This window comes from Mus musculus, chromosome 2 (genome assembly GCF_000001635.26).
Source record: "Mus musculus strain C57BL/6J chromosome 2, GRCm38.p6 C57BL/6J".
Lineage (NCBI taxonomy): Eukaryota > Metazoa > Chordata > Mammalia > Rodentia > Muridae > Mus > Mus musculus.
The window spans coordinates 135,946,565-135,959,105 of record NC_000068.7 but is presented as its reverse complement, the minus strand read 5'-3'; the positions used below and the strand labels follow the sequence as shown (position 1 = coordinate 135,959,105).

General features: G+C 43.1%; 1 protein-coding gene across 24 annotated transcripts in view; it reads right to left on the bottom strand.

Moving 5' to 3' along the window:
* Plcb4 (phospholipase C, beta 4) overlaps window positions 1-12,541 on the bottom strand; it is a 356,000-nt gene that overhangs the window by 55,497 nt on the left and 287,962 nt on the right. For all 24 annotated transcript variants that reach the window (XM_030248529.1, XM_011239359.3, XM_030248537.1 and 21 more), the window contains 7 exons: window positions 11,952-12,060; window positions 8,684-8,894; window positions 7,020-7,113; window positions 4,681-4,760; window positions 4,107-4,191; window positions 961-1,051; window positions 369-464 (listed from right to left, as the gene is read on the bottom strand). In XM_030248529.1, the coding sequence (XP_030104389.1) occupies window positions 369-464; window positions 961-1,051; window positions 4,107-4,191; window positions 4,681-4,760; window positions 7,020-7,113; window positions 8,684-8,894; window positions 11,952-12,060 (766 nt within the window). The remainder of the gene's footprint in view (window positions 1-368; window positions 465-960; window positions 1,052-4,106; window positions 4,192-4,680; window positions 4,761-7,019; window positions 7,114-8,683; window positions 8,895-11,951; window positions 12,061-12,541) is intronic.

Here is a 12,541-nt window from a genome sequence, read left to right as displayed (position 1 = left end):
TGTGTGTGTGTGTGTGTGTGTGTGTGTGTGATGTCTGTGGCATACGTTTATGTGTGCCAATGAGAGTATGTGAAAGACAGTGAGTATATGTCCACAGTGCACACATGGAGATCAGAGGACAACCTTGGTTGTCAGGCATCACCTCCCATCTTGTTTTGAGGCTGGCTCTCATGGTGGTTTCTAGTGCTTTTGCCAAACTAGCTGGCTCATGGACTTAAAGAAATTCTTCTATCTCCTCCTCCCATCTTCACGGGCATTGCAGGTGTTCGTGTTAAGCATGTGGATTCTGGGTATTCAGATTATAATCTGCACGCCTGCACGGCGAGCATTTTACCCATGCAGCCTTCTTCCCCGGCCCCACAACTCACCACTTTCTATTTCCTCTTCATTGTCGTCTTCCAAGATGCTAGCTGGGGCGGCTGACTCTCCAGCTTCCATCATGCTTTTCAAAGCTTCAAGCTGTTCTGTAAGTATCATCACACACGGAGATGAGAACAGATGCTAGATCGCTTAGGAAGTGTGAGAAACTCTCTGTCTTCCCCTTCCGTCTTTAGGGGCATCACGGGTGTTCAGGTTAAGCGTGTGGATTCTCGTTGATCAGACTCAGATCCTCACGCATGCACGGTGAGCGTTTAACCCTGGAGCCGCTTCCCCGGCCTTACAACACTGAGATGTTTCCAATGTGAGCGTAAATTAATTTATCTTTTATGAACAAAACCGTGGCAATGTATGTAGCAGTACAAACCCTTTTTCCTTCTGTATTTTTTGCACGTAAACACATGGAGGGTTTCCACTGAATGGACCAGTTGTAAGAACTAAGGATTAATGGGAATGTAGTGGAATAACGCTGGAAGATAAATGTACTATCTGCATTCCACCATTCCTTTCCCAAATCTGTTCTAAATCAGATTTCATCTAGACAGCCGAACTGCTCAAAAGCCACATGTGCAACTGACTTACTCTTTTCAACTTCAGGCTTCAGCCTCTTATTCTTGATGAGTATTTTTCTTTTGAGGTCATTAGGAGACGGCAAGGGCCTTCCTGGTTCAAGCTAGAGATATATAGAAAGAGCTCAGTTAGGTAGGGACTTCATGCTCGATTCCGGAGCGGAAGAGCCCCAGGGGCCGGGAGTCATACCAGCCAGCATCCACTAGATGGCAGTGTGCACAGCTCTGCTTCTGCCCAATGCTCATTAGCTCACTGAATTCAACTTTAATTTAAACAATGCTGTAAAGCTGGAGCACCCCCAGTCTTCTGGGGTATACAGATGGATCCAAGCTCCCTAGTAGAGTAGGGTCTGACCTGAGAGGGGCTGGGGGTGGCAGTCCTGCTGTATGGTGGGCTTTTCACATCTCAGGTCCATCATAAAGCACTTGAATGGCCTCAGATCGCCCCTGCGTCTGCAGCAGGTCACAGACTAAGCCTCTCTTCTCACCAGACTGACGTGGGATTTTTATGGGTTCTCTAAACATGGGAGAGTTTTGAATGGCTAGAATCTGAACTTCGCTGTGGTGTCATGTTTGTACTTTACAGGAAGTTAAGTCTGTTTAGGTCATTTTCTGTGATCAGTGGGACTGGCCTCTGTCTACCTATTCACTCCCCATCCACCCAGCTATTAGCCACACGCTCTTACCTATGCATCTTTCCACACAACCATTTATCTCACAACTCATTACTTTACCCTATGTTTCAGAAGCAAGTCTATGCATTGACTTCTTAGGACTTTTAACTGACGGCTGCCTGCTGCAGGCTGCCTGGTGGCACTGGTCCCTTCCCTGGGAATGTGTACGTCCCTTCACAAAAAAAAAAAAATCACACTTACAAGGGGAAACAAAATAGTCATAGGAGGCAGAGGGACGGAGGGAACTGGGTGGGAGAGAGGGATGGGTGGTTAGGATCAGGTGTAGTGAGAGATAGGAGAGAGGCCAGAGAATAAATGGAAATGGGATGTCTAGGAAGTCCTAGAGACCTGGGATAGTAGTCAATGCTGGTGACCTTAGCTGAGATGCCTAACAGTGGGGATATGGAACCTGAAGAGGCCTGGAGGACCCCCCAGTGGAGGGATAAGGACACCAACTAATCCAGAAAACTTTTGACCCAAAATTTGTCCTGTCTAAAAGAAATGCAAGGATGGAGCAGAAACCAAAGGAAAGGCCAACCAATAACTGGCTCAACTTAAAACCCATCCTATGGGCAAGAACCAGCTCCTGACACTATTAATGACACTCTGTTATCCTTGTAGACAGGAGTCTAGCATAATTGTCCTCTGGGAGGCTTTACCCAGCTGAAAGAGATGCAGATACCAACAGCCAAGCATTACACAAAGGTCAGGGACACTTATGGGAGAGTTGGGGTTAAGGACTGAAGGCCCTGAAGGGGATGCAAACCCTACAGAGTCAGCAAACCTGGCCCCCTGTGAGCTCTCAGAGTCTGAGCCACCAACCAAAGAACATTCAGTCTTCATGGCTGCCTGGTCTGGCCTCAGTGGCAGATGATGTGTCTAATCTGGCAGAGACTTCCAGGGTTGGGGGGTACCCAGCGGGTCCCACCTTCTCAGAGGAGAAGGGAAGGGACTCTGTGAGGGAGGGACCTGGGGGATGAGCAGCATTTGGGATGCACATTAATTATTTAGTTAATTAAGACAAACACAATGGCCTTTGCAAATATCAAGTCTCCTCTCTTACCCAAGAGAACAGAAGGCTAAGGAAACCACAGCAATAAAATAAATCAAGGATGCTTCTTTGGACAGAATCCCTCAGAGTCATCTTCCTAGACAAGAACTAACACATCACAAGTTTAAGCCGGTTCCTGCACAGGTCAACAGAGAGGTGGAGAAGCAAGAGAAAGGAGGAGACGGCCAGTGAAGGATGTAATTCAGATGTTATCACTGGGGCACCCCAGGGTGGCAAACAGGGAATCTAGCTGGGGATCCCAAGGGTCAGAAGAGAACAGGTGCTCAGAAATAGCCCTTAGGAACACCGAGTGAGGGGATTTGTGGGGGAGTTCATTCTCAGACCCCGTCCGGCCTGTCTCTCATGTGATCGGAGCCTGACCACTGACTAGAGGTCATATTCCACAGAGAGCCATAGGCACTGGCAGCCAACAGTCAGGCCAAGTGTGGAGGAAAGAGGGAGTGCGGGGAGTGCAGCTGCCCCAGTGCTTCAGCAGGCAGCAGAGAGCAAAGGATGCAGCCTGGCCTCCATGCGCTTTCTGCTGCCACACACACCTTTGGGAAAAATCCACGGTTAGAGCAGCCAAGTCATTCACGTAGCAAACACCCTCTTGTCATGCATGGACTTTCCTGCCCCTCTCCTTTTGTCGAATGCTACCATAGTCACAGGAAGGCTGAACAGCCTAATAGAGCACTTTAATTTTAGCAAGCCTTGCTTCTCGTAACACCTTGCCACAGTGCATCTCATCCTCTTGGATGTTAGGGATCCTGACAGAAATCCAAGGAATTCTCTGGAACGCTTACAAATGCATTCAGACTCCATAAAGCCCTCCTATGGACCACGGACTTTAATAACAAGTGCTTAATGAACAACCTGGCAGGTATATAATGAAGTTCAAAAACGGTCATGTGACTTTGCCTGAGTATTTACTTTGGAGTTGGGAACTTGACCTCTGTGTCTTAGGACATCAGTCTGGAGCTTTTCCCACAGCGACGGGCTCCCATGAGTGTTGAACCCTGGGCACACATTTGTTCACCTGGAGGACTTAAATCATGCACCTGCTTATGACCCTGGGTCAATCAGAACCGAACCGGTGTAGGTGGGGCCCTAGTGCAGGTGCTTTTACGGGTATCTGAAGTGACTCAGAATGCAATGGACACTGGGACGCACGGAGGGGCCTGGACTCTTGGCTTGGAAGCTTTATGAAACATAAAACACGAGGTCCTGAGAGCAGCCGGATTAAACCAAGTCAGATGTTTACTTTGTGTTCCTCTCTACATCCCTCTGAAGCACGATAAAAGCTTTTTGTACCAGAGAATCTAAATAAATATGAAAATCCTTAGTATTCAGCCTCCAGTGCTACTTGACCCCTGAAAAACACATTTCAAAACAAATCCATTCATGCTGGAACTCTGGTTTGCTAAAAATACGTACTGGATGCGACTCAAGTGCTTGTTTCAACAGGAGATCCCCAAATAGATCTTCACAATACTTGGACATCTTGTACTGTTGATATTTGCTGGGGAGAAAGAAGTGGCATTTGTAAACTCAAGTGTCCATTAGCTCTCCAAGAAAGAGAGACATCCATTCTGACAACTAGACTCCTCTGCTTTACAAAGTGCAGGGCTGTCTTTATAGCATTAACTGGAGCTATACTTGTAATACAGTGTACAGACTTTAATTGGTACAACTTTAAATTTAAAAAAAAAAAAAGCCTAAGGATGCATTCCAAGTTATTGCCAAATTTTCCATCTCAAAGGAACTTTAGACTAGGTGTCCCCTAATTTCTGGCCTTTTGTTCAGGGAAAGCATTACTGAGTCACATGAAGATGACTTCTTGGTAGACAGGGTGGGAATGACTGTGTCCTCACTGGAGGGTGACTTGCGACTTAGCACATCGGACAGCAAACTACTCAGTTAGTTAAAAGAAATAATGAACAGCAGGACGAAGAGTGAGGGATCTGAAACACCACCAAGGAGGGACGTGGAAAAGAAGGAGCCTTTATACCTGCAGTGGTTTTCGAAGGAGAGAATGACAGGGTATTCTGATGTGACAAACGCCGTTTCCTTGATGGCCTGGATTACATCCTTTAACGACAAAGAGTGTTTATGAAAGAAAAGAGCAGACAGACTTAAGGCACCTGACACCGTTCACAGCCCACTAACTGAGCGTTTCAGAAAGTCAGCTTTAACAGTTCTGACCTGGAGAACACGTCTGCCTAGACACCCCTCCTGGGGGGACTCAAGAGGTTTAGGACATTGCTTTTCAGTCAAAGCTCTCTTCTATTTCTCCAGTGCTATTTATTAAGTGACATTACTTGAGTGGCCTGCTGGTTCTCACTTGACAATGCGCAGAGCCAGGGACTCTGGCTCCTCTTGCCCCCTTTTGTGTAGCACTTTGAATGCAGAGCCTTGAAGGATGTGCTCAACCACAAAGCCACGCCATTGGCCCGCATCACTCTCCTCGAGGCGAGCGTAAGCTTTGTACAGGCATTTTCATGACAGTCTATTCTTCAACTCACTCTTCTGGAGAAATGTGCTGGTAGTAACACAAGGATTTCTGGAAGCTTCTAACTGTCCTTCCTCCGAGTTTGGAATCATCTTGGCCTATGTCTGTGCCCGCCGTTCTTTGTTGACCTACTGTACTGCTATGACAGCTGCAATATCCATTGTTTCCGGTGAGCCGAGTGAAAAGTGGGTCTCCTCTGTATTCAGGTCACATGTGAGGTAAAACAGGCATGGGCTCTGACTTCACTTTTATATCCCTGCCTACTTCCAAATGGGCTGACACTTCCCCATAACTTGTATCTTATGACATAGACAAGATGAATCTGAGGGTTAGCCCTCATGATTATTTTAGAGAAAGGGACTTCGAACCAAAGCTTCTATAATCACACTCTCACACTATAAATCTACAAGTTCTTACTGGTCTGTAGCTAACCACAGGGCAAGCATCGTCACTCCTCAGCAAGTCAGAAAATGTTTCTACAATAATTATCCATGGCAGGGCGGATAAAATGACAAACTTGAAAATATCCTATTGAATCAGTCATTTAATTGTTATTTCTTAAAGTTTATTCACAGGTAAAAATGACCACACACTTAATTGCCTAGTAAATGTTCCAGAATTTTCACTTGAGAAAAACTCTGGCTTTGCCCTTGCAGTCTGCTTTCCTTCTGGGTGATTCTTTCCCATGCTGTGTCCTGACTGATCTCCTTAGTTCTTGTAGGAGGACATTTCTGGTTTTGTCATTTGATAACTGTATGAACTCATACCTGCTCACTTGAATGCACCCTAACTCTCCTTAGAAATCATGATCTTGAATTGTTGCTGACTGAAAGTCACAAATACCTTGTCTAAGAAACATGATATGGATGGAACATTCCATGTACAGAATTGAGGCATCTCTGGTTTGAAAGACACCTTGGTGATTTGAGTAGTCACCAGAGCTCAGGGCCATTGTTTCAGACATCGTCACCATCTATCCTAGACTGTGCAAACCAGCAGGCATGGATGTTTCTGACATCAGCCTACCACACATTTTCTTAGCTTTGGTGGAATACTATGGATATGTGGAAGAACACACTAAGAAACTAGCCTTCAAATCACATGTAGACACCACCCAAAGATCCCATGAGATGCCTTGTTTATTAACTATTTAACTTTAGGTGGGAAGCTTCAGTGGGGAACTTCTCACTGGCCTTGGTACTGAAATGACCATGCTTACTGCTGGTCCTAGGAATCATGTTTTCTTCTTGGCTCTAAATCCTTTGAAAGTGTAGAGCTTGGTTTGTGGTAAAGTTTCCATATTTCTAATATTTCCTAACAATCATTCACAATGCCAACCTCACTGTCTCCTTATTATAAGGCTATGTATAAGCTTTGTTTATCTTTTTATGCTACCTTGGAGTCTCTCAGGAATAACAGAAAGTGGACAAGCAAATAGATAGGTAAGATAAAAAATGTTTTGTTGATTTTAATTTGAGGAAATTTCTCGTTGTGTCTTCCATGCTAGCCTTGAAATCCTAAACTCAAGCAATCTCCCTACTTCAGCATCTCGAGTAGCTAGGCTGTATGTACCCAACTGGGCCAAAAATTAATTGTATTGGGCTAGAACTAGGTAGACTCTGCTAAAGGATCTCTGTGCATTATAGTTATCATTTGCAAACAAGACCATGAAGGGAATATTATACAACGAATAATACCTGTCTTGACTTTCTCCTTAAAAAGAGAGAAAAAGAAATGTGAAGGTACATTGTTTGGGAAAATGAAAAAAATTGTTTTCTTGTTTCCTGCATTTGTTCAAAAGTCTGGGAAAGCTATGATTGTGAACACTTAAAACCCACCTTAAAAAGGATGTCTGTACACATTGCTTTTCCGTGAGTTATTATCGGTTCCTGATCTTCACCTTTTCCATCCCAACAGTCAAGTTCAACACACCTAGGAACACAGTCAGTCAGATTACAACACTGAGCCCGTAACAGGAAACCACACACTAAGTCCAAGAGGCATCAAAATAAGGGGCATCTTACAGGTCAGAAAGCTGAGTGTGTAACATGGGTATCTCATGGGTATGCAGGTCAAAACTACATTTTAATGCCCGGGTTAGCATCACTGAAAAGACCTTGGGGGAGAAAATGGACAATTCCAGTGTCTTGAGATTGTAAGGCCAACGAGGGCAAGTAAGTGAGATTCTTTCTCAAAATAAAAAGTGAAGCGAAATCCTGGGCCATAACTCAGTCAAGCCCTTGCTTAGCAGGCTTGGGGCTCCCATCTCCGTGCCTAAAGCCAAGCAAGAAACAAATGATCATGCTGTTTTAGGGTTCACACACAGGTATTCCGACAAAGCTCATCAATGAAGTAAGGATGGAGTTATTCTCTCTTGCATCACTTCCAGACACAAAACATAGCAAGCCTTAAAAAAAATTTCCAAAAAAATACAATTATATTTCTTATTTTTTTTCACCACTTCAACCTTAATTATTTGTTTATTGCTATAAAAATCACTTTCAGTGTCCTCCCCTCAGAGAACTAAACTTCCGAGCTTTATAATCAGAAGACACATTTTTTTTTTGATAAATGTGATTTTTGTATTTTTGGGCAGTGGTAGGGATTTTATTAAAGACCTTGCACAGGCTAAGCAAATACCCCACCACCAAACTAAATCCCTAAGCTTCTTTCTAAGATTAAATATGGGTATATACAACTTAATATGGATTCTTAAAATATCTATCTTTACTGGTTTTAAGATTTTTGAGGTCATATTTTAAAATCATAGTAAATTAGTGTCTTTTGACTCCTAGGATAACTGGGTCCTTCGTGTGATATTGTTTGTTCCCACTTAAAGTTAAATGAAGATAATCTGTTAAAGAAAAATGTAGAGAGCCTTTTCATGATGATTACTATTTCTGACTTTTGAGAAAAGTAAATTAAAAGAGCCTTCCCTCACCTGTGTTCAGTTAACTACGGTCAACATTGGTTGGAGAATATTGGATGCACAGTTCTAGAAATAAGCAACTTCTACATTTAACGTAAACACCAAGTGAGTCATGGGGTGGCACAGGCCGCTGAGCATCTTGCCTATGAACAGCATCCGTGCAGGGCCCAGCACATCACGCTGTATTCACTACCACCTGTCAGCCAGTAGTGGCCTTCCCTGTTTCACAATATTGTAGAACTATAGTGCTTGTTCAAGGAACCCTTCCTTTCATAATAGCAGCCCCAAGGTGAAAGGCAGTGAAGCTGCCGATATTATCACAGTATATCCTTGGGCAAATTTTAATATCGGTGTTGCTAAACTATCTCTGTGCCTAATTTGTAAATAGAACTTCATCATATTTATTGATATATAGGGATGGGGTGTAGATATATAGAATTAGGTATGAGCCATTGCTTTGCAGATCCTCTGGCCATCTTGGAACACTGGGGATCCAAGGGATAAGGGGAGGACAACTATAAATCTACAGGTGCCATATACAAACAAAGCAAATTGCCATCTTGATTTCCAGACCTGCAACCAGCCAGGAGAACTTGTCTGTACATTTCCACTGAAGACTTTCCTCCAAATTGCCGGCCAGTGAGATAGGTGTTGTGGGAGGAACTGATGAAGTAATGAGCCAGCGGGTGGTCCATCTCCTGGTAAAGTTCTAAGCGATCTAAGAAGACAGGGGCATTTTCATCTGACATCAGATATCTGCAGAATCCATCACTGGATATGAGGCCTAGGAAGAAAGGAGATCTTAATGACACTGGGTGTCTGAAGATGCACATCTTACATTTTGCTCAGCCTAGTTGTGACAGCTTAAAAATAAGAGCAGAAGCAACTTCATGGTCCTTCCCAAGAACCCGTACCTTTCAGAACTTAAACAATACACGATTACATATTACAAGCAAACCAAGGCAGTCTATAAATATTCTCCTTTCATATCAGTAGCAGCAGATGTTTCCAGTCCTGCAAATGAAGAAACTGTGCTAGGAACCATGGTGAGGAGGGACCTGGGAGCCTCTGGCTCTGCTATGACCACCTGCCTTTCGCTGCCTGTCTCCTGGTTTCTCCTGAAAAATAGAGAGAATGCTAGCTCACCTACCTCCAGGACTGGTAACTTGAGAATACCTGTAGGATGTGTGGCATTAATTCTAAGTCACTGGAATTTTCATTCATTCAAAGGAGGGACCTTTCCTGGGAATGGCTGCCTCTCCAAAATTCAACAACGTAATTTTCACAACTGTCTGGAGGTAACCTGTAGAGCTGGTGAGAAACATTCCTGAGATACAGGGCACCTCTCACTTCAGTCACTCTTTTCTAAAATGGGGCAAGGCTACATGGCAAGCACAGAACGAATAACCAATGTTTCACAAGCGCTGGCAGCCTCAGCCCTTTGTATCTTCATGTCACCATTTGCAAGTTATGAAAACAGTTTCACACCTACAGAAGAGCTCCACTGATCGCATAAGAGAGTGTTCGTTCATTCTAACACCAAATACTTTTGACACACTGGTATAGATGCAGAAAACAGATACATATTCCAGTTTTACAAAACTAACATATTATGGGTAAGAGCAATAAATATATGAGCAAATAATGCCTTAAAAGTATCGAAGGGACAAAGCCTGCAAGATGAAAGCTACAAAAGAATACTAGGATCCTGGTTTGGATATGTGTCCAGTGAGATCATAAGGACACACATGAGTAAGGGGACAAACCACACAAGCAGGAGCAGGGATTTCAGGCAGAAGAATGAGCAAATGCGGAGATCTTGATGCAGAAGTGTGTGTTCTCGATCTATTCAATGAATGTAGGGTAGAGAGAGCGACATCTTAGGAAAGTGGTGGGCAATGATGCTGGAGAGGAAGCCAAAGGCCACATTCACCAGTTTTTGGTCCTAAGCACTTGAGATTTTATTCCAAGTGTGCTGGGAAGCTTTGGTGGGATGGAAGAGTTCAATGATACCAGCAAATAGTGTTCTAAAAGGCTTACTCTGGCTGCTGTGTGACGTATAGTACTGGATAAGGGGTCAGGGGATAAATCAGAAGGCAATTAGCATTGCCCATGAGAGGCACTGTAGGCCTGAGCATCTGAGAAGCTGAGAACAAAGAAGTGGATCTCATGAGTTTTCCTGAAAGATCATACGTGATGTGAAAGAATTCAAAACTACGGGGTTCTGGCTTGGAAAGCTAAGTGAGCAGGGTGGCATTTTATAGGCTGGGAAAGGAAGAAGGCTGGGTACAGGGAAATCAAAGCGTGCTGCAAACATCCCCTTACAACGTGCAGATGGAAAGGCCTTGGTATACGGTAGAGGTTAGGACTGGAGGGTTTACTCTCAAAGTCACATGTATACAGAAGATAACAAAAGCTACTGGCCTGCAGACCACCCCTTCTTCAAGCAGAGGCAGTGAAGAATCTGAGGTCTAGAATTGAGTATGAGAGATTCTCTAGGGTACATACCTGCATGTGGAAATGCTGAGCTAGCAGAGAGGCACGTTTTCTATTTTATGAGCTACTGTCCCAATCCCAATGTATGTATTTAACCTCCTATGAGGAAAGAATTTTGTGCTGTGTTCTTACACTGACCAAGTTAAGACAGGCTTTAATTTTCTGTCACTTGTGAAAGGGAGAAGCTATGTTTTTAGGTGGTGCCAGTTATAATTAGACTTTAGGTCTTGATAGATCTTGAGCAGTAACAAAGACATACGTAAATCATAACATTATCACACTGCCAAGGAACTGTTCCACTTGTCTTTGCTCTGAACAAACTACAACTGCCTTGGGAGGGGGGTGCTTACTCATGTTTGAATTCCCAGTGTTACAGTTTGAATGTGAAATATCCCTCACAGGTGGATCTGTTGGGACACCTCATCGCCAGTAGGTGGCACTGTTTCAAAGGTTACTGAACAGACTAGCTGAGGTAGGTCACTGGGGGCATCTCTGGGATCTGGATGCTTCTGCTTGTTAGTCCTGCTATAATGTGACCAGGTGTCTCACACCATGACACCATGCCTTCCTGCCATGGCAGATGAAAATTTCCTCAAAATATGATCCAAATGAAATCCTTTTCCCCCACTGAGTTGCTCCTGTCAGGTATCCTGGTCACAATGATAAGACAAAGCTGCTCAAAGCAAGAGCAATGGTGCTTGCTTCCTACTTCCACATGCCAGGGTCGCAGGCATGCATGCCCCTGCTGCAGGGATGACCCGAAGTCTTCTCCACATTTTTCCTTTGACTAATATTTGAACAACATATTGTTTCCAAAATAAAATGAAAGGGACAAAGGTCCAGGGATATGAACAACTTATGGACATGTTTCCTGACTAGTTAATTTTCTATCAGTGTTTTTAATCTTGCAACCCAAGCTCACAATTCTAGGAATTCTAGAGCACCTCACATTACGTACTAAATTTATTAAGCTTAGCAAAACAAAAGGGAGAAAAGAAAGGTGCAGATTCTTATGTGACAGAAATTCTTTCGAAAACTGCAGAGAGACTGTCTTTGCACACTATGCAAAATTAAAACTTGATTTTTAAGCATGTACAGGGACTGTGCTTAACAACATGATATATTCAGTAGTAGTGTACTTCAGACAGTGTGGACTCGCTTGATAAAATATACAGATTGAATTAATTTAAGAGCAGGAAAAGAATAAATAAATTACAAATCTTTGAATCTTCAGTGCTCGAAAGCATTTAAGATATTTTAATTAAAATTCAAGGGTTTTAAAGCCTGTGCACTTTTTCTGTCTTAACAAAAACAAAATTGAATTAAAGTTTTCCATTGATGTTACCTTTTTTCTTCAGCTCTTCATCAGGCTCATACATTTCAATGATCTGCATTGCTCTTTTAGCATCATAAAATGGGAATAAAATTTCATTCAGCCGAGGATCTCGCTGATGCTGTGATGACAAAATAAGTCCATTTAGATCTATAACCCTCATACTTGAAACATATTTCTAAGCATATAATTTGTAAAACAAGGTACATCTAGACTATTGTATTTATAATCACCAAGATCAGGCTTAGCTGCCTTCCTGACTCTCTCCCTAACCTAGTCTTCAGAAAGTCCATATCTGAACTTACTCTGATGGAGCCTGGCAGAGAAGAAAGAGATGTGTGCTTTTCTCCTGTTTAAATGCTGAGGGACACATGACAGAGAATGTCAGCTGCACTGGCTTCTACTTCTACGATTCACATGGCTGTGGTATAGGGATGTGACTTGCTACAAATATGTGTAAAAATGAGAGCAACGAATCTTTACAATATGTAAAAGTTTAGTATTAAATCTAATTTTAAAAAGTGAAAAAAATTAAAATAAGCAACAAGATCATGCACTGAGAGGCCCAAAACTCCAAAACAGTATTAGCAAAATCTCTTAAT